The 26,256-nt window shown below is 44.1% G+C and overlaps 1 protein-coding gene and 1 non-coding gene across 2 annotated transcripts in view; both read right to left on the bottom strand.

Moving 5' to 3' along the window:
* Window positions 1-23,355, bottom strand: part of IARS1 (isoleucyl-tRNA synthetase 1) — a 41,557-nt gene extending 18,202 nt beyond the window's left edge. Inside the window, exons 1-11 of the mRNA XM_069966470.1 lie at window positions 23,279-23,355; window positions 18,656-18,782; window positions 15,967-16,123; window positions 15,728-15,847; window positions 12,793-12,875; window positions 12,058-12,175; window positions 11,836-11,983; window positions 11,666-11,753; window positions 6,178-6,238; window positions 5,364-5,459; window positions 4,042-4,164 (exon numbers count right to left, since the gene is read on the bottom strand). Coding sequence (XP_069822571.1) covers window positions 4,042-4,164; window positions 5,364-5,459; window positions 6,178-6,238; window positions 11,666-11,753; window positions 11,836-11,983; window positions 12,058-12,175; window positions 12,793-12,875; window positions 15,728-15,847; window positions 15,967-16,123; window positions 18,656-18,774 — 1,113 coding nt within the window. The 5' untranslated portion in view covers window positions 18,775-18,782; window positions 23,279-23,355. The remainder of the gene's footprint in view (window positions 1-4,041; window positions 4,165-5,363; window positions 5,460-6,177; window positions 6,239-11,665; window positions 11,754-11,835; window positions 11,984-12,057; window positions 12,176-12,792; window positions 12,876-15,727; window positions 15,848-15,966; window positions 16,124-18,655; window positions 18,783-23,278) is intronic.
* LOC138790442 (small nucleolar RNA SNORA84) lies at window positions 18,858-18,988 on the bottom strand. The gene has a single exon (XR_011363098.1). It is a non-coding gene; the product is annotated as a small nucleolar RNA SNORA84 (small nucleolar RNA).
* Window positions 23,356-26,256: the final 2,901 nt, after the last annotated feature.

Below are 26,256 nucleotides of genomic sequence, written 5' to 3'. Positions count from 1 at the left end.
AACTTTTAAATCGGAACAAGTGGGGTATTAATTTTACTCTTAATTATGGTGATACCTGCTTGGAATTTTTAGACTTAATTATAAGCAAAGATGTACTATCTAATAATATTAAGACCTCTACTTTTTTTAAAAAAGGTAGCTGTTAATAGTTTCTTGGATTTTACGAGTTGCCATCTCCCTAATTGGCTTAAGAATGTACCCTATGGACAGTATCAATGTATTAGAAAGAATTGTACTCTAGATACAGATTTCCAGGAACAATCCAAAATTTTACACAACCGTTTTACTAATAAAGGTTATCCCAAACGTTTGCTATCTAGCGCCTATAATAAAAATAAAAGTACAACGCAAAAAGAGATTATAGATAAAATGAATAATAAACTAAAAACCTATCAAAAATCTGACACTCACAATAAATTCAGTGCAGCGCTAATTACGGAGTATAATTGTGGCACACAGGAAATCAAAAAGATACTAATGAAACATTGGAATATTGTTTTAAGCGATCCAGTTTTAAAACCTATTCTTCCGAGACAACCTACGGTAATTTTCCGTAGAACCAAAACTCTACGTAGTCATCTAGCCCCTGGTAAACTTCGTAACATTACGGCTAACATCGACAGTGTGGGATCAAACATGAATTCTATCGGTACAATACGTTGCAATATAACTAGATGTTTGTGTTGCAATTCCACTATTTGCAATCTCCACTATTCCATCACCAAATTTTAAGTCATCAGTGACGAATGAGATTTTTAATGTTCATAACACATATTCCTGTTCTTCTCAATTTGTTATTTACCTTTTAGAATGTCCATGTCAGCTACAATATGTGGGTCGCACAGTTCAGACTGTGCGGTCCCGCATGAACAAACATCGCGCTAACATAAAAAATTCTTTCTTGTTACATTGTCTATCCAGACATTATTTTCTTAAACATAACTCTGACCCCAGCACTTTAAAACTTACTATTCTGGAAGAAATTTCAGAATCTACACCAAATAGATACAAACAACTTATAAATAGGGAATCCTACTGGATTTTTTGGATGTGCTCTTTGACACCAGGTGGCTTAAACAAAATAATAGAGAATACTAAAATATAATAGATAAATTTAAATTCATTTTGTATATAATGTCTCTAGATGTGGTGTTTATGTTTGTATGTATGTATGTATGTATGTATATGTATGTATTTATATATATGTATATGTACATATATGTGTGTATGTATATATGTGTGTATATATATTTTCATCAGTGTATTATTTGATATATTTTTATTTACATTGTTATATATTTTTTTTTATATATATTGTTATACTTTTGTCTTAAAGGACAAGTGCCATGAAAAACTTTTTTCCAGTAATTGAAGCACATTACAAAGTTATATAACTTTGTAATATGCTTCAATCAACTATCTGCCTCCCTTCCCTGCCTTTTCCCCCCTCCACCCCCCACCAGGAAGTGTCCTGACTCACACAGACCTGATTACTGTTGTCACTGTCACCAAGCTCTTCTCTCAGCTCCTTCTCCTGTTACAGCAGCCTCCCCCCTCCCCTGCCTTGTCAGGTGACAGGCTTGCTCAGCTCCCATTGGCTGAACAACTGCAAGCCATCACTTGTCACATCTCACTTGCTTATCAGCTCCCCCCTCCCCTCATACCCTCTCTCCTGCTGCTGTGGACTCAGTGAAGGAGTCATGTCACTAGAGAAGATAAGCTGAGCAAGCAGAGTCACCTGACAAGGAGGGGAGGGGGAGGATGGTGTAACAGGACCTAGAGCAGCCCTCCTGCTGATGACTCATCCTCACAAGAAGGAGCTGCCTGGTGACGGTGACATTAGGGCTGTGTGAGTCAGGACACTTCCTGGTGGGGGGTGGAGGGGGGAAAAGACAGGGAAGGGAGGCAGATAGGTGATTGAAGCATATTACAGAGTTATATAACTTTGTAATGTGCTTCAATTACTGGGAAAAAGTTTTTCATGGCACTTGTCCTTTAATAATAGAGATTTGCTTCACCTGTCCTAAGTGGGTGTGTTCCCTCCTCCCCTATATTCTGATGTCACATCCTTATTTCTTTTATATGAACTGTGTTTTTTGTGTGAACTATTATGACTCTTGAGAAAGTAACCGATGCGGTTCCGAAACGCGTTGAGTCTCAATAAATATACATATTTTATACTATATGTCCTTATCCCACTGGACCTGCGCCCCACGATCCGTGCTTGGTTGGTGTTGGAGGTGTCTTTGTGCAATTCATTCCTTTGGATAGCGGGAGTGGCTGCGGTCCATCGTATATGCCAATACGAGTGTTGTGCCTCTTTACTAGCACAACCTCATCAGGTGAGGGTCTCCTTGCATGTTGGTCCCTCTCTGTCTTTTATAATTTGATCCGCGCTAGGGAGCGCTGCCCTTTTCTATTTTGTTCACTGATAAGATCCTGGTAGACTGCCGAAGGTATCTCGAGACATACTGACTGCAGTGACTACCACAGCCGCTGGATGGTGCATAGGGATTAGGTGTCAGTATGAATGGTGCTGTGCAGTTTCTATGTCACTGATTTGCAATGGTGTCAATTGTCTACCCATAATTGCTTTCACCACAGCAGCATGCGGACATTTTACAAACTTTCAAAAATCCTGCTATTCATGGCCTGAAAGCGAAGATTAGCCTTCCATACACATTATGTACCCACCATGCCAGATCATGGAACATCACTTCCTTCGTAAGCTATGCACTGCTGACATCAAAAGTAGGTAACAGACATGCCTATGGGCACTTATATAAAACTACATGATAATGGTAATCAAAAATATTAAGAAAAGTTGCTTCATTGAAATTAAGTTGTTGCAACTGTACTAAGGAGGCAGTGAAGGGAGGAGTATAAGATCCCAGCATGCTCTAAGCTTATCTGCCATAAATCTTCTATTGCCTAAGGCGACTCTGTACCCACAATCTGCCCCCCTAAACCACTTGTACCGTTAGATAGCTGCTTTTATTCAAAGATCTGTCCTGGGGTCCGTTCGGCAGGTGATGCAGCTATTGTCCTAAAAAACACTTTAAGGGTGCCTTTACACCTACCGACTTGCAGCGTTAATAACGCTGCGAGTCGGCTAGGTCCTGGCAGATCACTGTCAGTACATACACGCAGCGGTCTTAACGACCGCTGCGTGTATGTAAATCTGCCGTCCGCTTAACCCCTTCTGATGCCGGCCGCCTCCCGCTCCGCTCTGTATACATACCTCCTCGCTCCACGGGGTCCCCGCGTCCTGCTCTCGCGCACGGCCAATCAGTGTGTTGCCCAGCCGCAGCCACTGATTGGCCGGGCGCGAGAGCAGGACGCCGGGACCCCGTGGAGTGAGGACAGGTAATGTATACAGAGCGGAGCGGGAGGCGGCCGGCATCAGAAGGAGTTAAGCGGCCGGCAGATTTACATACACGCAGCGGTCGTTAAGACCGCTGCGTGTATGGACTGACAGTGATCTGCCAGGACCTAGCCGACTTGCAGCGTTAACGCAGCGAGTCGGTAGGTGTGAAGGCAGCCTTAAACTTGCAGCCCTGTGTCAAATTGGCGTGGCCTAGAATGTCTATGCATTAGGCTTGCACCGCCTCTCTGTCCCTCCTCCCCGCCCTCCTCATCATTAGGAATGCTCCAGGCAGGTTTTCCCCTATTCACATGTGCTGGATCGTTAAGGCACCTGTGCAGTGTTTAGACAAGTGAGGAATAGGAGAAATTCTGCCAGGGCCATTTCTAATGGTGAAGAGGAGAGGGAGGAGGGACAGAGAGGCGGTGCAAGGTTAGGGCATAGAAACTCTAGGCCACGCCAATTTGACACAGGGCTGCAAGTTTAAACGTTGTTTTTTAGGACAATAGCTGCATCACCTGCCGAACAGACCCCAGGAAAGATCTTGCATTAAAAGCAGCTATCCAACGGTACAAGTGCTTTGGGGAGGGCAGATTGTGGGTACAGAGTCGCTTTAAGGTATCGGAATCATGGACAGTATTTCCCCTTTGTAACATATGGAGTATTAGGAATCGAACCTTGACATATTGTCCTGCAAAGTCGGTCACTTCATCAGAGAAGCAGCCAGAGGCGTTGACTGGGCACACAGGAACAGAGTCTTTCTGGATGATCCCAAAGTCCATGCAGACTCTATAATCATCCTGCAAGAGAAGAGGAGACAGAGAGACAGAGGTTATGACTTGTGGACAGGTAAGATGCCAGCATTTATGGTGCACATGGGTGAAAAAAAGCACACTTCTCCATTGGAAGGAAGGGATGTGGGTCCAAAGCTATATTATATATATATATATATATATATATATATATATATATATATATATATATATATATATATATCTTATATTATAGATAAACACAATGCAGTGCAGGCGCTACGCAGAGAATCCGGCAGTAAAAAGACAGGGACATTTTGTTTTCCATTTTATCACACTTATTTAATCAGGCATCAAATGCTACAAAAATTGATCAGGAGTACTAAAAGGTTTGCTCAAATACAAAAACTGTATTTTTTTTACTGTTAATGTTTCATGTGATTAATGTGAAGGAACATTTGAATTTTGATCCAAAGAGGGGTTTAATGTGCCGATTTAATTTTATATAATGTTAAGGAAAAAGATATATATAAATAAAGTTTAATTAAAAAACAAAACATAACGATAAAGCATCTTCCTGGCAAAAATATACATGCCACATATTAACATAAAATTGCGATGTTTGGCTCACTCTATCGTGTTTTAAGCCTCTCAAGAGGCCCGCTACTGGTTTGAGTAAAATGACTTTTCATATTTAATGTGGCATGAACAAACAACATCATTTTTGTAATTAAGATGGTGTCCTCTCTTCATCATGGTTTTTGTACAGGTACTAGAGCGGTACAATAGAGGTAGCACTAGAGAGCAGTAGACAAAGAGGGGTACAGTACAGGTAACAGAGCTAGAAACAGTACAGCACAAGTAATAGAACAGGTAATAGGGCAGAACTGTATGGGAAAGAGAGTTAGGACGAGACACAGAAAAGGAAATAAAGAAGGGTATTTTTATGTAGTAAAGAAAGATGGCGGTGCAGTACAGGTAGTAACTCTAAGATGAATGGCTAGACAGTCTTTCCCCTTTTAAGTGCACATATAAGAACAGCTTTCAATCAGTGGTAAAGACCAGGCACTAGACTCAACTTTTCCCCCACAAAACTAGAATCAATGTACTCAACAAATCCTGACCTATAACATGACGCAGACAGAGCAGACATGTTCAGTTTTACTTTAAGGCATAAGTATACACATACAAAAGCAGCGCAGAATGGGAGACAGAATCTCCAAATCTCAGGCAATCATCCTACATACCGCTCCAAAGTATGGGGCCTGGTGTACCACACCTGTACCATCTTCAGACTTGACATAGTTGTCAAACACTACAGTGAAGGCTCCCCTGTCTACAGCCTGGAAAAAAGAATACAATGAATACAAAATAACAGAAAAATTTGACAGAACCATAGTTAACTGTATCAGCTCAGACATCATTCTGCTAGCAAACTCCATAAGTATAAAATTGCAGATCACTTTAAAATGTGTTGCTCCTCTAGTTAAAGGGAACCTGTCATCCCGGCTGCCGGGGTGAAGCCCGTCCAACCCCCCAGTGGAGCCCCTATACTTACCCTCCTCTCGAAGTCCCGGTCCCAGACCCCATCCCGCCGCCGAGAAATCCCCGTCGGAAGCCGTGCACAGGCTCACCAGAGATGAGTCAGACGCCCATTGCGAATGACTGAAGCAGTCATTCTCTACGGGCGTCGGACTAATCTCTGGTGAGCGAGCGTACGGCTTTCGAGGGGAATTTCTCGGCGGCGGGTCGAGGTCCGGGACTTCGAGGAAGGGTTAAGTATAAGGGGCTCCAACGGGGGGGGGGGGGGGGGGCTTCCTTTTAATTATCAAGATAAGCTGTCATAGGTGTATACATGAAGAGTAGCACTATTTCTCCCTTTGTAGGCTCCAACTCAACTTTTTAGGTGTCAAAGAGCTAGTGGGTAAAGACTAGCTGCTTAGATGCCTTTTATACACTGCACATACACAGGAGAGCCTGCTTCCTTCTTTAGCCCATCCTGAGAAGCAGCAGCAGTATGGAGGGCACTGAGGTCAGAAATAAGTTGTGTTCCAGAATTACCTTGGCAAAGTAGTCAAATAACGGCTTATAGCGTTTTCCTTTAAGGGTAATGCCTGGAAATCTGGAAACAGAAGATAAATATCAGTTGGATCCATTATTGTCAAAACATTAGTGCAAAGCTAAGAGAGAATGAGGGTGCTTGTATACTAGGAACAGAGCGTCCCAGTCTCAAGTGTTCTGTTGGAGGCTTAGCGTAAACCAGAACCTCTATCATCACATGTATTATACAAGTATATCACAGGGCCCATCACACCAGAGACAGAACCACAATCATCACATCTATCATACAGGCATATCACTAGGGACAGAACCACCATCAACACATTTATTATACAGCCATATCACAAGGCTCATCACATTAGGGGCAGAACCTCCACCATCATGTGTATAATAAGAGGATTTTTTACTCACCGTAAAATCTCTTTCTCGTAGTCTTCATTGGGGGACACAGATACCATGGGGTATAGGCTGCTGCCACTAGGAGGCGCTGACACTAAGAAAGAAACAAAGGAAGTGACTCCTCCTGAGCAGGATATACCCGCCCACAGGCACTGAGCTAAACCAGTTTGTGCCAGAGCAGTAGGAGAAGTCAAGAACAGGTAAAGTAGGAATAACACCAAAAACGGAGAAAACTACCATACCGATGAAAAACCCAAAAGAAAAATGGGTGGGTGCTGTGTCCCCCAATGAAGACTACGAGAAAGAGATTTTACGGTGAGTAAAAAATCCTCTTTTCTCGTGCGTCTTATTGGGGGACACAGATACCATGGGACGTCCAAAAGCAGTCCATGGGGTGGGAAAGATAACCGCTAGACAAGAGCGCTTGGCGAGAAGCCACAAAATAGCACCAACACAACCATCAAATAGGAATAGAGCAAGGGTTGATGCTGAACGCGTCAGAGAAAACCCCGACAGGTCCGCGGCAAAGGAAAGCGGGTCTAGTCCCTGGAGCAACGTGCTGCACTGCAGAGTGGGTTGTGGCCTTCCTAGAAGCCAGCAACATGATGTAACATTGAGTCCAACAGAACTAGTAGGCTAGATGTGGGGAAAAAAGCAGACGCCCAGCCAAGTAGGCGACCACAGGCGGCAGGGACTTACTCTGAGGTAGAACAGAAAAAAGGCAAATACAACCATGACGGGAGAGACTGGAAAGTGTTTCGTGGCACCTAGAGGCCTAAGGCGTCAAATAAAGGAGAAAGGACTGAGAGTCTCTCATAGAAGGTGCTACATGAGATGCAGGAGAAGCTGCGTCCCTGACTATGGAGCAGGGAAGAATGGCCAGGCTGGAAGCTCCATAGGCCTAGGAGTACAGTCTTCACTGTGAAGAGAAAGCCATGGCCTATGACATGAGTTACCCCATCTGAGAAACACATACATGTTAATAAGAATAAAGCTTTCCAAGCGTAATGCAGTCCAGGGAAAGAAGGAGAGGGAGAAAAGAAAACCGTGATCTGAATCTTGAGCAAGTTGTCCTGAAAAGAGTACAGTAGTACCTGGTACCCCGCAGTGTCCGACAGAAAAGATGAGCAGAGGAAGCCGGTAGGCTGGGAAAAAAACCTAAGAGAGAGAAGACTAAATACTAGCCATGTTGGCCATAGGCAGATGCAGAAGGAGAAGTCCTAAAGCAGCACTGTGAGTCATGTAGGCAGTCGATGTCCTACATACACCAGGGGTAGAAGAAACCCTTACTGTTTTACCTGAGGAACCGAGAGGCCTCACTTCACCCAGATCAAAGAGAAGAGGCAATGTGGCTGGTGCTGACCAAGGACAGCTTCCTGAAGTAGAGCACCATGAGAAAATAAGAACAAACCTCGCTGAGGGCCATCCGCAGTATAGCAGAGGGGACGGTCTAGGCAATACAATACTACTACTGTTACCAAGCCATACTACTGGGTAACAGCCAGTGAAACAAATGCCAAAACATGGTAGTTATGCCCAGATGAAGGACAGAAGAACCATCCTGACAGTACCAGGATGAAATAGAGACTGTACCTATATGCTGCCGGCCACTCAGAGGACCAGAGTATGACAGTACAACAGTCCAGAGGCAGGTAAAGCAGGGGGTTCTGTACCTTGTGTAGTGGGACACGTAGCAGGATGCTCGGGCTTTAGAAAGGATACGGCCCGAGAGGAATAAACCAAGGTTACACTGCCCGAGAGCAGGTAATGAGACTTGCTAGTGGAAACATACAGAAGACGAAATGGTGTGGTAACAAGTTACCCTATGATGATCCCCTGAAGTGACAGGCACCGATCATGGGAGTCCTACGAGGATGAAAGGTAATATACAGGGTAACACGAGCAGAGTAGCTGCAAGCAGTAAGTAACCAAGGACCAGCATTCAAGAGATACAAATCCCTGGACTGGAAGCAGGTAATGTGCCTGGTCAGACCTGTAAACTAGACAAGCAAACAGAAGCCTACAGGGTGTGCTCTGGGAGCAGGGAAGAGAACAGGACTGTGTCCCAATGTAAACGAGAACTGGACACAAGAAATGCCAAGCATCACCACTATAATGCACTATAATGAGTGGACCTGAAGAAGGTGTAATACATCGTGTAACAGAATACCACAACCTGTGCACACCAAACTACAGGTAATGTAGTTGGAGCCATATCATGCAACAGAGGGCAGAGCTCTGAATCACCTTGTACCACCACCTGGGAGGTGATAACGTGTCCAGTTCTATGTCTCTGACATCATGTAGTAAAGGAATCTATGTCATGAAGATGAGAGGCAGGTCTGAAGCACCGCCCGCTAAGGGGTGATGTGAATGACAGGACATGTGTCGTGCTTGTGACATCCTGTAGCAGAGGGGGTAGCTCTGAGTAACACAGGAACAATGATTGGCAATGGGTGATGTGTCTGGTCCCATAACCTGTATGACCAACCATGTAGCAGACGGTTCTCCTGGTTGGGAAACCGTGTAGCAGAGGGTTCTGCTCAGAGCCCAGATACACCGCCTGGAAACAGGTAACGTGTCTGGTTCCGTGTACTTACCGTGACACCGTGTAGCAGAGGGTTCTGCTCAGAGCCCAGATACACCACCTGGATAGTGGGTAACGTGTCTGGTTCCATGAACTTCTCGTGACACCATGTAGCAGAGGGTTCTGCTCAGAGCCCAGATACACCACCTGGATAGTGGGTAACGTGTCTGGTTCCATGTAATTCTTGTGACACCATGTAGCAGAGGGTTCTGCTCAGAGCACAGATACACCGCCTGGATAGTGGGTAACGTGTCTGGTTCCATGTACTTCTTGTGACACCATGTAGCAGAGGGTTCTGCTCAGAGCACAGATACACCGCCTGGATAGTGGGTAACGTGTCTGGTTCCATGTACTTCTCGTGACACCATGTAGCAGAGGGTTCTGCTCAGAGCACAGTAAGCTCCGTCTAGTAGTGAGTAACGTGTCTGGTGCAGTGTCCTACTTGTGACACCATGTAGCAGAAGGATCTCACTGAGGACACAGAAACACCGTATGGTGATGGGGAATGTGTCTGTGCGTATGTGGTTGGAGGGGAACCAGAATGTGTATATAAGTATTAATGTAATCTTAAATATATAAAATCTGACACAGAGGGGTCAACCAGCACCAAAAATGCTGGATCTGCAGACCAAGGGTTGCTGGAACATTATATGGAACATTGGCCATAATAAAACATGATGCAAGCCATTCTTATATATGTAATGGTGTAATAACCACTTCCACCAGTAGGTGGCAGGAGAAGCTGCTGGGAATAGAACAGTGTGTGTGGTAGCTCTCCCGGGAGAGAACACCAACACACACACACAGACACACGGCAGGATGCTGCAGTCCGCAGCACCCGAAAAGGGTCGGGGCAACCCGGGAGGGGGCGGGGCATCACAGTGAAGGCTCCATAGAGTTAAAAAGATAACAAAAATGGTGATGCTGCGGCCCTTACGGCATCCGAAAGGGGGCGGGGCCTAACGGGAGGGGGCGGGGCATCCCACAGTAAGTCCCAGCAACTTAAGAAAAATGTCAGGATGCTGCGGGCTGCGCGGCTCCCGAAGGGGGCGGGGCCTAACGGGAGGGGGCGGAGCATCCCGGGGTGCAGAATCAGCCACATAACATACAGGGCTGGATGCTGTGGCCCACGCGGCACCCGAAAGGGGGCGGAGCCTAACGGGAGGGGCGGGGCATCCACAGTGCAGTAGTGCAGGCTCAGCAACCTAAGAAAAATGGCGGGGTGCTGCGGCCGACAGGGGGCGGGGCCTAACGGAGGAGGCGGAGCATCCTCTAGAGCAGGTACTCCAGACATAGCCACAATAGGGAAAAAAGGCGGGAAACTGCAGCCTGCACAGCACTGACAGGAGTGGGAGACCCCTCACTGTACACCCCATGGCACCCAGAGAGGCACCAGTACAAAATAAAATGGAGGAGGGGGCTGGCCTGTTACTGACTGAGGGGAGAGCCACAGAGGTACAGTGACCCTGAGGGAGTGGAGCATGGGGAGATGGAGAAATCCCTGTGTGAGGAAAGCATGGCCCGGGGGTTGTCTATAAGAATACAATGGTGGCCTGGGAGGGTGGGCAGGGGGAATATACTCACCAGGTAGGAGCCCATACTCACCATTGCTGTCTTCAGCCGGTGGGTGCCTCACCTTACGCGCCAAGCTCTGGGGGGCGAGGCAGGAAGGGGCTGTGCGGATACAGAGTCCGCAGAAAGGCGACCAGACAGTCAGACTGATTTGGTGCCATGGTGTCACGTTGCCGGCCGGTGGCAACCGAGGGTAGACAGTCCATCTATATTTATGGTCTGTTCCCTGGTCGCATAGTGAGGGGATCAGGGTGGGTCTAGATTACCCACCGTGCCCAAGAATCCATAGAACCTAGAAGGAAAAAGAAAATCTAACTAACTAAACATAAAGGAAGAAACTGGTCTGGAGAACCCAGACCTGTGTCTGCCTCCTACTCACACTAAGCTAAACTGGTTTACCTCAGTGCCTGTGGGCGGGTATATCCTGCTCAGGAGGAGTCACTTCCTTTGTTTCTTTCTTAGTGTCAGCGCCTCCTAGTGGCAGCAGCCTATACCCCATGGTATCTGTGTCCCCCAATAAGACGCACGAGAAATAGGTATATCACAGGGCACAACCTTTATCATCACATATTTTACAAGCATTGCACAAGAGGCAGAACCTCCATCACATTTTGAATTATACAGATATAGCACAGGGTTTGTTTTACCTGGGACAGAACCTCCATCATCCTGTGTATTATATGAGTTTATTACAATGGTTATCCGGGCAGGACAACTCATGCTTACCAGAATAGTTCTCTGTTTAGCTTTTATTGCCAGAAGGGTCACAAGTATTCATGTGTCCTGCCGCAACCATGGTAGTAAAAGAGTTCTCTGAGTAATGTAAAGTGGAGACATGTTCTGCAAAGACCCACTAAGGCTACCAAAGGGCAGACAAACCTTTCATTACCAACAAATGCTGCACCTGAACTTTCAATAAAGGAAACAAACCTGTCCAGAATCTCATACTCGGCTTCGGTCTTGTAAAGGGCAGACAGCCGGGCCTCCATCAGTATATACAGATGCCCATTAGACTTATCTATAAGGAAAGGAAAACGTCATCACTTTGCTGTCATTTTCTGAATTTCTACACCAGCTAGAACCTCTTCAATGTCACTTACCTCTTAGTTTCACATAGATCAGTTCTGGATTAACACAAAGAGCCATGTTGCTAGGCAGTGTCCATGGGGTGGTAGTCCAGGCCACAAGTGACACAGCTGAGTCGTCCAGTAAGGGGAAGGTGACGATAACAGAGGGATCTTGTACATCCTGAGAGTATATAGACAGTGTAAGAGTGGTGGCAGTTCTCACAAGCAATGACCTTGCGATAAAACAATAAATACCTTGTAATTCTGGTGGGATTCAAAGTTGGATAATGGAGTGTTACAGGCGGTGGAGAAGGGCATCACCTTGACACCTCGGTAAACAAGACCCGTGTCATAGAGCTGCTTGAACACCCACCTGTGCCACACAGACAAGAAGCAATCAACAGTGGCAGGAAAGGAGATTGGTAAAATGACAATACATTACAGTGTACACAACCAAAAATTTGTGAGTCCCCTATCCTATTTTTCCCATGTAATATATGTCTTTCCTAAGATAATAATAGGAATTCCTATAAGGGGAGACTAGATGGCCCAGGTCTTCTTTTGGAAGACTTTCGAAAGAAATAACCACCAAAATCATCATAAAAAACATTATTAGAATCAATGCTTTGTGTAATTGTACATGCAAAAAAAGTTAACAAGCCAACAAAATCTGACAAACTTTGGTCCCTACAGCTAGCACCTGTTTAGTCTATTTCTTATAGTACCACCAGCAATCCAGCCCCCCACCAGTGTCTCTCCATTACGAGCTGTGAAAAGTACACAGGAGGCATCATGGCAGTGACCATTTAATGACTATGTTCACTGAATCACATGAGAGCGCCTAGCTTCTGGACATCCTCCAGTTATCTGTCCCTCTCATGTCGTTGCATTGCATTTTAACACTTTTATGCAAACATGCCTTTAGGTTAGTATTCTGGAACCACTGTCCAGTTCAATAATGTATCTGTTCTTTGCCAACCAGCAACCTACCAAACGGTCTCCATAAACCAGGGATAAAGGGTCTTATAGTCGTTCTTAAAGTCAATCCATCGGCCCAACCTCGTCACAGTCACCTGGACAAAGGAAAGGTGACAATATGGTTGAAAGACAAACTCATTGAAATAAGAGAACAAGATGCTCAGTTCTTGCAACATAAACACTAGTGATGAAAGAGGAAGTCCCACAAAAATGAAAAAACGGTAGGTGGGGTGGCAGAAAATAATAAACAAGTAAACTCACACGTCCTTGTACCTTCGGCTCTTCCAGCTGCAACGTCATGGTCAATCTGAGCAATTGCTCGCTGAGCCAGTCAGTGACTGGGGCAGTGTCCCATCCCAGTCACTGATTGGCTGAGCAGGCACTCCCTCAGCCGGGTATGTGACTTTGCAGCTAGGAGGGCTGCAGAACACCAGCAGCTGTCACCTAGACCTAGGATCAGCGATATGGGGGCACTGGGATAAGTAAGTTTACTTTTTTATTTTCCTGCACCCCCTGCCTGTCTGCAATTTTTTTAGTTGTGTCTTTAAGTCTGTTTCTCCTTTAAATCTGTGTGAAGGCTATGAGTACACTGTTGACAGTGTAATGTGTATGAGACAATCCATACCATCCACTGAAAGCTGATTTTGGAGAAAATGCAGATCAGGCTTAAAGGAGAAGTCCGGCCAAAATTAATTTTTGATATGTTGTTACTTATGAAAAGTTATACAAATTTCTAATGTACATTAATTATGGGAAATGCACATATACTGCTATTTCCCTTAATTTAGTAGATCAGGAAGTGTTAGAAATATCTCTGAAGAAGTGACGTCACGACCCAGGGTGTAATTCCTATGGAGTGTCCAGCAGGGGGCGCTCTCTATATAGAAGTCTATGGGACTTTATTGTTTCTATGGGTTTCTATGTAATGTAATGTAATGTAGTGTACAGTGCTTTATTGAATGAATACATCTATGGAATACTTTGGGGAGCAAGTGTCCTTGCTCCCCAAAGTATTGCATAAATGTATTCATTCAATACACAGTAAGCCCACCGATCCGCCGCATTTCCGCCGAATTTCCGCCGCATTCCCGCCGATCCGCCACACGCTGAGCCGCCACATTCCCGCCGATCCGGACCATATACATTGAACTACAGCTCCCATCATCTGCTTCTAGTATGAACAGGTGATGGGAGCTGTAGTTGGGTAAGGGATATGACATGCCGCCGGGCGCAGGGGGGAGCCGCTCAGTACACAGGAGCGCTCCCCCCTCCTCCTCCTCCTCCTCCTCCTTCCGCCTATACCAATGCTGACTCCCTGCCTGGCCGCCGCTCTCCGCTCACATATACCGGCTCCCGGCATCAGCGCGGACACCAGGATGCATCGGGAGCCGGTATGTATGGGGGGGAGAGCGGAGAGCGGCGGCCAGGCAGGGACTCAGCATTGGTATAGGCGGAAGTTATCACGGAAGGAGGAGGAGGAGGAGGGGGGAGCGCTGCTGTGTACTGAGCGGCTCCCCCCTGCGCCCGGCGGCATGTGATATCCCTTACCCAGCTACAGCTCCCATCACCTGTTCATACTATAAGCAGATGATGGGAGCTGTAGTTCAATGTATATGGTCCGGATCGGCGGGAATGCGGCGGATCAGCGTGTGGCGGATCGGCGGGAATGCGGCGGAAATTCGGCGGAAATGCGGCGGATCGGTGGGCTTACTGTGTATTGAATGTACTGATTGAATACATTTATGCAATACTTTGGGGAGCAAGGACACTTGCTCCCCAAAGTATTCCATAGATGTATTCATTCAATAAAGCACTGTACACTACATTACATTACATTACATAGAAACCCATAGAAACAATAAAGTCCCATAGACTTCTATATAGAGAGCGCCCCCTGCTGGACACTCCATAGGAATTACACCCTGGGTCGTGACGTCACTTCTTCAGAGATATTTCTAACACTTCCTGATCTACTAAATTAAGGGAAATAGCAGTATATGTGCATTTCCCATAATTAATGTACATTAGAAATTTGTATAACTTTTCATAAGTAACAACATATCAAAAATTAATTTTGGCCGGACTTCTCCTTTAATAGACATGGCCAACTGTTTGTTTCATCACATATAATGGTTAGCTAGCTCATACTGGTTTATGCAGTAATTCACATTCCAAACTGCTGACACCTGGTACCTTTCATATATCCATCCATGCTTCCAGAATGTAGAAAAATGCTTTTATTCTCTGGTGCAAGGAGTCAAAGAGGCTTTTCCAAGCTCCTGATCTGCTGCAAACTAAAATGCATTTTTCTACATTATAGAAACATAGATAAAGTACAATGTGTCTCTTGGCCTAAACATCTATGTAACATCAGTTTTACTGTAACTTGCATGGTGTAAATACAAAATCCACCAAAATATGCTGAATTTAGAACATATATGTGCATACACATGAACGTTTAAAGTGCCAAAAGTTTGTGTGTTGTGAATGGAGAGAGGAGGGTAAGCCGCTGTCAGACAGCTCCAGCAGAAGCTCATCTCTTGAAGAACCGTGCAGTAAAGCTGTATAAAACCAACGTCCATTTGTTGGAGAAGAGTTGTAAGGGCCCCCATTAGAGCTGGTAAATTCAGCTGACTTCTGACTTAAGTTTCTGCGCACGTTTTTAAAGGGGCTATCCCTGAATGAAAACATATTCCCTAGCAACAGGATAGGAACTACCTTATTAGTTAGGATCCCAAGTGAATGAAGAATTGGCATTTATGTTTGGCCAATGCCCTACTCATGCTCTAGAAAACTTCCAAAGATCTTTAGAAGCCCCATCTACACACCTCCAAATTGAATACCTTCACTCAACCCTACTATAATAGACTCACAATATCTATCCATGCTATCAGTGTGACTCTACTTTTGTCCCTTTCCTCCAGCATAGCAGAGCATGACTCCATACCTCCCAGTCCTTTGAATATCTCATGACAATCCCACGACACTGCTTGTTGTATTCTTCAATGCCCATCTTAGCGACATCCTCAGGACCTTTAATTCCCAGTGTCTTGTCAATCTCATATTCCTGCAGAAGATGAGACAAGTAAATATGCATATCACTAATTTTACAGTCAAAAAAACTTTTCTACCGCTCCCATAATCTACACGTGACTTCTAGGCTGTGTAATGAAAGATGAAACTCACCACTGGTAATCCATGACAGTCCCAGCCAAACCTTCTCTCTACATGAAATCCACTCTGGTGAGCAAACCTGGTCACAATATCCTTAATGGTACCAGCAAGAATGTGTCCATAGTGTGGAAGACCTGTTGCAAATGGAGGTCCGTCATAGAAAGTGTACCTATATGGGGGAGACAGCGACAGTATGGTGTATATTTTGCTACAATAACCATGAACCACCACTGTTTCATGCTAAGTGTCATCCCTACTGCCTTTCCCTAGTACTTCTATCACAGGGACTACTTCCTAATAATGTTAATATGGGGCCTTCTGCCACATAATGATAAGACCGTTTGCTAGTTAGTGGATGTGTCACGTGAGCAGGGAAGAACCTAGTCTGGTTCTGTCAACAGTTTGACAAGATCCCATAACTGTGAAGCATGTTGGGGATTTTTTTCTCTCTTTATAAATTTACCACCTGTCTTAACACATTAATTAACACAACCCTTTTACTGGAATGCTATGTAAAAGTGTCCCTTATGTGTGTAGGGACTTCTGGGAAGAAGGAATAATGTGACAATCTATCTAGAGCATAGAATATACTGTGGTATTGTAAGCATGGCAAAAGATGTAGGCTCATTGCAAGGAGTGGCTGTAAAAACTCAATGGTAGCAGGTGGAGCCCGCAGCTGCATTACTCGCTCCATCCAAAGCAAGACTGGCAAGAATGTGGCCGAACAACTCATTCACGTAAAGACACTGAGTAGCATTTTACATTAACAAGGTCTTGCACCCACGTTCCCAACACATCCTAAATACATGCATAACTGATAAAAATACTAAACAGAGGTTCCTCACTATTAACTCCTTAAAGAGTCACTGTCGTATTTTTTTTTTTTGCAGAAATCAATAGTCCAGGCGATTTTAAGAAACTTTGTAATTGGGTTTATTAGCCAAATCTGCCATTATCTGCATGTAAAAAGCCTTTTCCCAGGTCCCCCCCTCCTTCCTCTTTTTCATCCACTCTGAAAAATCTGAAAATTGTGACTTGTTGCAGGAGACGTCCCCTGTCTGTTCTAGGGAGAGGGGAGGGGGGAGGAGGAAGGAGGGAGTTAGCCGGCAGCAGAAAGCAGATAACAGAGGATTACAGGCACAGAGCTGGGTGACAGCTGTAATCCGAGCTCAGACAGGTCACTGGTGATGGTCAGAAGAGATATCCCGTGAGGGATTTGTAGATTAACTCTTTGTTGTCCTGTTTTGGTCTTTTCTTTAGCTCTCTCCATAGGAGAACAATGAAGACAGGGGGGAGAGCTTCAAACTGCTTTTTCATGATAAAAATGCATTTTTCGGATAATAAACCCAATTACAAAGTTTCTTAAAATCGCCTGGACTATTGATTTCTGCAAAAAAAAAAATCACGACAGTGACACTTTAAATTTAGCGGGTAACATAAAAAACACGTCATATGATGAACAGGACCACCTCTCACTGGATCAGGAAGAATGGCACAGCAAGGTAATGTGGTGGCTTCTATCTGCAGAAGCATATGTGTGTGTGTTTAAGTGACATAAGCTTGGTGTTGCAATACAGTGAATAATTAAAGGTCAAACCACATGTCTTACAGTGGCCTAGTCCAGGTCCTTTTAAACATGAAGATTCTCAGCCGCCCGTAGCCGAAACCAGTGCACCGCTCAGCGAGATCTGCGCTCGTTTGCTGTGTCTTAACACGGCCCAAGTAATCGAGTGGCCAGACCACACAAACGATCCTAGTATCGGCCATGGAGTCATTTAACCGCACTGCAAGTTTCCAGATGCTTAGCACACAAGCAGTGCATATATACAATCAGAACTGCTGTGTGTTCCGGCATCTTTACCTTTTTTTTTTTTTTTACTGTACTGACAGTGTCACAGATGAGGGTCGTTGACACTGTGAGCTCCAGTCCTGCTCTCCGGCCACTGCTGTATCTTCAGGGCTCTGGCTGTCAATCAAATGGAGTAGGAGAAGTGGCCTGAAGATACAGCGGCAACCATAGAGCCAGACAGGGGCTCATCCACAGACCCCATTTAGTTTAATAAATAATAAAATATTCCCATTATTCATGGGATGGTTATTGGGAAATCTAGGGTCCTTTTTGGGCTGCTCTCTTCTGGGCAGCTCTTTGTTTCTTGAGCAAATTAACCCTCCAATTTCCAATCCATTCTTTTGTTTTGTAACAGACCCCATCTGTGACACTGTCAGTATGGGATACAGAAGGTAAAAATGCCGGATCACACTGCAGCACTGATGGTATGTAAGCACTGCTTGTGTGCTAGGCACCTGAAAACCGGCAGCACAAATATATACATATCTGTACCGTCAGTTGCCCTTTTGCTATCGGCCGCACATGTTTAAACATGGAAATGTGCAGCCAGTAAACAATGATTTTAAGGATGTGATCAGCTGAAGATCAGACAATTTCCCACTCCTCGGCTAATCACCCTCACTTTTACATGGGCAGATTATCAACCGAATGAGCATTTCTAGGAATGTGTAACCAAGATCAATAGAATAACATTACAGACTTCCATGCCCTGTGATGCCAAGAATCAGGCCACCCACCTCACTGCACATCTCTCAAGCAGTGTATTTGTCCATGCTGGGTACAAGAGCCAACATGTAAGGAGAAGGCAGTTCAGGGACAGAGAAGGAAGCCCTGTAGTCCTGTATTCCTCACCTGGGTTTATTCTTTGATTGCTTGAGACATTCTTGGAAACAGTCCAGGGACTTCCAGAGCTGCAGGATCTTCTCTTCCTCTGTAGGGAAGTTGACCGTCTCTGGCACCTGCTCAGCCATTATGGCCACTGTACACAAAGACAGAGATTAGGAGAAAAGGGTCTGATAATTTACCCCCCTGACTAGGTGACCATGTCACTCCCATATGTCACTGCAACCGGGCTGTGGCAGCTAAATAGAGCAATCAGCTGCCAAGCAAAAATCACAGTGTTATTATAGGCCCTTTATATAACTGCAGCACTGAACAAGACTCAGGCTCCAGTAACCACAGGGCCCATATAAGAGACTCAGCACCGCAACATTATCCTCATACATTGCACTATAATTTACTACAAGTGTGCAGAGCGATAAGTGTGTTTTTGAGCTACCATTTCCAGCAACTATCACTCCAGTGTTCTAATGGTACAATGTGTTTGCTCATTGGCTCAGAAGGCTAATGGATCATTAGAAAACCCTTGTGCAATCATGTTCACACATCTGAAAACATTCTAGCTCTTTACAGAAGCTACAAAACTGACCTTCCTTTGAGCAGATTGAGTTCTGGAGCATCACATTTGTGGGGTCAATGAAACGCTCAAAATGGCCAGAAAAAGAGAACTTTCATCTGAAAATCGACAGTCTATTCTTGTTCTTAGAAATTAAGCCTATACCATGCGAGAAATTGCTAAGAAATTGAAGATTTCCTACAACGGTGTGTACTACTCCCTTCAGAGGACAACACAAACAGGCTCTAACCAGAGTAGAAAAAGAAGTGGGAGGCCGCGTTGCACAACTAAGCAAGAAGATAAGCACATTAGAGTCTCTAGTTGAGAAACAGACGCCTCACAGGTCCCCAACTGGCATCTTCATTAAATAGTACCCGCAAAACACCAGTGTCAACATCTACAGTGAAGAGGCGGCTTCTTGATTTTGGCCTTTAGGGCAGAGTGGCAAAGAAAAAGCCATATCTGAGACTGGCCAATAAAAGAAAAAGATCAAGATGGGCAAAAGAACACAGACATTGGACAGAGGAAGACTGGAAAAAAGTGTTGTGGACGGATGAATCCAAGTTTGAGGTGTTTGGATCACAAAGAAGAACGTTTGTGAGACGCAGAACAAATGAAAATATGCTGGAAGAATGCCTGACGCCATCTGTTAAGCATGGCGGAGGTAATGTGATGGTCTGGGGTTGCTTTGGTGCTGGTAAGGTGGGAGATTTGTACAGGGTAAAAGGGATTCTAAATAAGAAAGGTTATCACTCAATTTTGCAACGCCATGCCATACCCAGTGGACAGCGCTTGATTGGAGCCAATTTCATCCTACAACAGGACAATGACCCTAAACACACCTTCAAATTGTGAAAGAACTATTTACAGCAGAAGCAGCAGCTGGTATTCTATCGGTAATGGAGTGGCCAGCGCAGTCACCAGATCTGAACCCCATTGAGCTGTTGTGGGAGCAGCTTGACCGTATGGTACGCCAGAAGTGCCCATCCAACCAATCCAACTTGTGGGAGCTGCTCCTAAAAGCGTGGGGTGCAATTTCTCCAGCTTACCTCAACAGATTAAAGGGGTAGTGCAGCAGTAAACAATTATTCACAGAATAACACACATTACAAAGTTATACAACTTTGTAATGTATGTTATGTCTGTGAATGGCCCCCTTCCCTGTGTCCCACCACCCCCACCCGTGTACCCGGAAGTGTGGTGCGCTATACATACCTGTCACATGCCGACTCGTCTCCCATCTTCAGTCAGCGATGTCGTCTTCGGACGGCCGGGCCAAATCCCTCTGAGCGCCCTGAGTGCCGGCCGCCCTCTTCAGCATCATCAGATGCTCAGCCGCGATTGGCTGAGCACAGTTTGGCTCAGCCAATTGCGGCTGAGCAGCCGATGACGCGGCAGAGGGCGGCCGGCACTCAGGACGGACGGAGGGATTCGGCCGAAGACGACAAAACTGACTGAAGATCGGAGACTTCCGGGTACACGGGTGGGGGTGGTGGGACACGGGGAAGGGGGCCATTCACAAACATAACATACATTACAAAGTTGTATGTTATTCTGTGAATAATTGTTTACCGCCGCACTACCCCTTTAATAGCTAGAATGCCAAAGGTGCGCAATGCTGTAATTGCTGCAAAAGGTGGATTCTTTGACGAAAGCAAAGTCTGATGTAAAAACAATGTTATTTCAAATACAAATCATTATTTCTAACCTTGTCAATGTCTTGACTCTATTTTCTATTCATTTCACAACGTATGGTGGTGAAGTAGTGTGACTTTTCAGGGAAAACACAAAATTGTTTGGGTGACCCCAAACTTTTGAACGGTAGTGTATAAGCTGTATACACCACACGAGGGGTAGTATAGGATATATGAGCTGTATACATTACACTAGGGATAGTATAGGATATATAAGCTGTATACACCACACGAGGGAAGTATAGGATATAGGAGCTGTATACATAACAATAGGGGTAGTATAAGATATATGTGCTGTATACATTACACTAGGGGTAGTATAGGATATATGTGCTGTATACATTACACTAGGGGTAGTATGGGATATATGAGCTGTATACATTACACTAGGGGTAGTATAGGATATATGTGCTGTATACATTACACTAGGGGTAGTATGGGATATATGAGCTGTATACATTACACTAGGGGTAGTATAGGATATATGAGGTGTATACATTACACTAGGGGTAGTATAGGATATATGAGGTGTATACATTACACTAGGAGTAGTATAGGATATATGAGGTGTATACATTACACTAGGAGTAGTATAGGATATATGTGCTGTATACATTACACTAGGAGTAGTATAGGATATATGAGGTGTATACATTACACTAGGAGTAGTATAGGATATATGGGCTGTATACATTACACTAGGAGTAGTATAGGATATATGAGGTGTATACATTACACTAGGGGTAGTATAGGATATATGAGGTGTATACATTACACTAGGGGTAGTATAGGATATATGAGGTGTATACATTACACTAGGAGTAGTATAGGATATATGAGGTGTATACATTACACTAGGGGTAGTATAGGATATATGTGATGTATACATTACACTGGGGGTAGTATAGGATATATGTGGTGTATACATTACACTAGGGGTAGTATGGGATATATGAGCTGTATACATTACACTAGGAGTAGTATAGGATATATGTGCTGTATACATTACACTGGGGGTAGTATAGGATATATGTGCTGTATACATTACACTAGGGGTAGTATAGGATATATGTGCTGTATACATAACAATAGGGGTAGTATAGGATATATGAGGTGTATACATTACACTAGGAGTAGTATAGGATATATGTGCTGAATACATTACAATAGGAGTAGTATAGGATATATGTGCTGTATACATTACACTAGGAGTAGTATAGGATATATGTGCTGTATACATTACACTAGGGGTAGTATAGGATATATGTGCTGTATACATAACAATAGGAGTAGTATAGGATATATGAGGTGTATACATTACACTAGGGGTAGTATAGGATATATGGGCTGTATACATTACACTAGGAGTAGTATAGGATATATGAGGTGTATACATTACACTAGGGGTAGTATAGGATATATGAGGTGTATACATTACACTAGGGGTAGTATAGGATATATGAGGTGTATACATTACACTAGGAGTAGTATAGGATATATGAGGTGTATACATTACACTAGGGGTAGTATAGGATATATGTGATGTATACATTACACTGGGGGTAGTATAGGATATATGTGGTGTATACATTACACTAGGGGTAGTATGGGATATATGAGCTGTATACATTACACTAGGAGTAGTATAGGATATATGTGCTGTATACATTACACTGGGGGTAGTATAGGATATATGTGCTGTATACATTACACTAGGGGTAGTATAGGATATATGTGCTGTATACATAACAATAGGGGTAGTATAGGATATATGAGGTGTATACATTACACTAGGAGTAGTATAGGATATATGTGCTGAATACATTACAATAGGAGTAGTATAGGATATATGTGCTGTATACATTACACTAGGAGTAGTATAGGATATATGTGCTGTATACATTACACTAGGGGTAGTATAGGATATATGTGCTGTATACATAACAATAGGGGTAGTATAGGATATATGAGGTGTATACATTACACTAGGAGTAGTATAGGATATATGTGCTGTATACATTACACTAGGGGTAGTATAGGATATATGTGCTGTATACATTACACTAGGAGTAGTATAGGATATATGTGCTGTATACATTACACTAGGGGTAGTATAGGATATATGTGCTGTATACATAACAATAGGGGTAGTATAGGATATATGTGCTGTATACATTACACTGGGGGTAGTATAGGACATATAAGCTGTATACACCACACGAGTGTAGGAGATATACGCTGCGCACATCCCATATGCGGCTAGTAAAGGAGTTACAGGCTGGCTCCATCACACATTAGGAGCACTGTAGGATGTATACACTCCGGGCCTGTACACTATGTATAATCTCCGTCCACTACACACGAGGAGAAGTAAAGAGTACCCACCCGTCACTTTCTGCTGAGATGATGCAATGACAGTACAGCATGAGCGGAAGCGGAAGTGACGAGATGCCAGAAGCCGCTGTCAAAATCCGATCACGTGACTCCTCTGTATCTTAGCAACCGCTAGCGGCTAACCCTGCCTACCCGAAGCCCAATTATTATATACCGCACATAATGTACACATGCTGCAGCCGGCGCTGGCCTCTGTGGTCCGGAGCTGTACATGGAGGAGGCCGCAGCGTCACACATCACATCGTCACCGAGGGGGGAGAATAGTGGGCATTTTAGTAATCACTGGTAAACCCTATAGGCAAACGACGTGCTCCGATACCTATAACTATGAATATCCCTGACCCTACTCATATCTGATAAATCCTAATCAAACTAATAACCCTAGCCCTAAGAATCCTAACAACAATACAACCCTGACCCTAATACACATATCCTTGTAATGCCTAACATAGTCCGGGCCATATGCTCCCGCCAATGTTGCCTTGTTTTTCCAAAGTACAGTGGTGCCTTGGATTAAGAGCATAATTCGTTCTGGGACTGTGCTTGTAATCCAAATCCACTCTTAAAAGGGGTAGTGCGGCGCTAAGCAATTATTCACAAAATAACACACATTACAAAGTTATACAACTTTGTAATGTATGTTATGTATGTGAATAGCCCCCTTCCCCGTGCTTCCCTCCGACCTACGCTAAACCCGGAAGTGTGGTGCATTATACTCACCTGATTCGTGTCGACCCCTGGCCGCCATCTTGTGACAATGATGTAATCATCTCTGCGTCATAACTGTGCTCAGCCAATCGCGGCTGAGCAGCTAAAGACGCGGCAGAGGGGGGCCTGCATGAGGGACGCGTCATCTGCTGCTCAGCCGCGATTGGCATGAAGGAGGGCTAGTGCGGTCCGGCATCGGGGTCAACACGAATCAGGTATGTATAGTGCACTACACTTCCAGGGGGGGGGGCGCACGGGGAAGGGGGCCATTCACTAACATAACATACATTACAAAGTTGTATAACTTTGTAATGTGTGTTATTTAGTGAATACTTTTCTAACGCCGCACTACCCCTTTAAACCAAAGCAAAATTGAAACCCAAAATAATGATTTTTTTTTATGAATGACAGGTAAAACAAACATTTAGAAAGCTGAATATGTCATATTATAAGTTACTGTAGAGTATATCCAAGCAGCATGTGGAGTATAATGTATAATAATTGCATAAGAGGTCTGTGTGATCAAATGACAGCAATGGGGAAGAGGTGTGTGTTCAGCATTGACCAATCACAGAGAATCACAGAGCTGTGCAGGAGGACAGTGACAGAAACTTTTCTATACAGCAGTGTGAATGGCTGGGTGTGAGTGCAGGTACATTATAGCAGCAGTGTGTATAGCTGAGTGTAAGTGCAGGCACATTATAGCAGGAATGTAGAGGATGGAAAACCCAAGGGCTGACAGCAGAGGGCATATGTGGGCACATAGAGGGGTTACAACTATGGAGAGTTTACCTCCACATTCTACAGTGGATCTGCTATGATTTGGAAAGTGAGGGAGACTTCCTGGGTCAGCGTACAGTGTTGTAGACCATGCTATGCAGACCATTCCCCTCCTGACTTTCCCTCCCACCCAGTACAGGGAGTTCTTAAACCAAAGCAATGCTGCTCTTAAACCAAGTTACAATTTAGAAAAACTGTGAGCTCTTCTTGCAAAACGCTCTCAATCCAAGTTACTCTTAAACCACTGTATTTTGTATTTTTCACTGGCACCACACCAGATCAGACCAGAAAGGTAGTATATACTACAGTATATACTACTTGCATCACACATGATAGGTAGTATATACTAAATACTTTACATATGAGACGCAGTATGTGCCTCGTACATTACACATTAGGGGCAGTACAGGAAATACAGCCTGCTTCCATTACATATAGGGTGATATAGGATTTTAAGTAGGCATTACAGAAGAAATAGACTTCATATATTACACTTGAGGAGCAGTACTTGAGGTCCAAACTACAGTCAGAATGAAAATTGACAAAATCTAAATATTTTGCTAGCAAACTAGGAATGTCAGCGTTCATCATTGCAAGTTGCATGCACCTTTGATACAACTGACCTCAAGTCAAGTCACAGACAAGCTGCACAAAATATTTTGGGACTTGAATGAGACTTGCTGTTGTGCGACCAAAAATAGCATTCAAAATAATCACGTAAGGGGTTCTCTCAAACTAAAAAAAAAAAAGAGAGAATTATAGTATATTTATTTAGAGAAATAAACAACACTTGTAAACAAAGTTATCACTTTGTAAAGGATTAAAGGGGTTATCCAGCGCTACAAAAACATGGCCACTTTCTTCCAGGGACAGCACGACTCTTGTCTCCCATTCACATGTAGTTTGAAATTAAGCTCCATGCACTTCAATGGAACTGAATTGCAAACCCCGACCCAAACTGGAGTCAACAGTGGTGCTTTCTCTGGAGGAAAGTGGCCATGTTTTTGTAGTGCTGGATAACCCCTTTAAGTGTAAACATTTGAAACTGAGAATTTATAGATGGGTCTACCTAGAACACCTTCACATCATGAAGTGATTTTATTATTGTTTTCCAATCTTGTTATTAAAAGGTGTTTAGTTTTATACTTGGCTGTGGTATTTTATACCTTATAGGCCAAGTTTAAAAAGGGGGAAGAAAGGAGAAAAGGGATTAAAGGGGTAGTCCACCCAAAAAAATTTTCTTTCAAATCAACTGCTGCCATGAAGTGACAGAGATTTGTAATTTACTTCTATTAAAAAATCTCAAGCCTTCCAGTACTTATTAGCTGCTGTATGCCCAACAGGAAGTTGTATTATTTCCAGTCTGGAGAGCAGGAGGGGTTTTCTATGGGGATTTGCTCCTGCTTTGGACAGTTCCTGACATGGACAGAGGAGGCAACAGAGAGCACTGGGTCAGACAGGAAAGAAAACACCACTTCCTG

Source organism: Dendropsophus ebraccatus, chromosome 4 (genome assembly GCF_027789765.1).
Source record: "Dendropsophus ebraccatus isolate aDenEbr1 chromosome 4, aDenEbr1.pat, whole genome shotgun sequence".
NCBI classification, from domain to species: Eukaryota; Metazoa; Chordata; class Amphibia; order Anura; family Hylidae; genus Dendropsophus; species Dendropsophus ebraccatus.
This window is presented reverse-complemented; position numbering and strand designations above follow the sequence as displayed.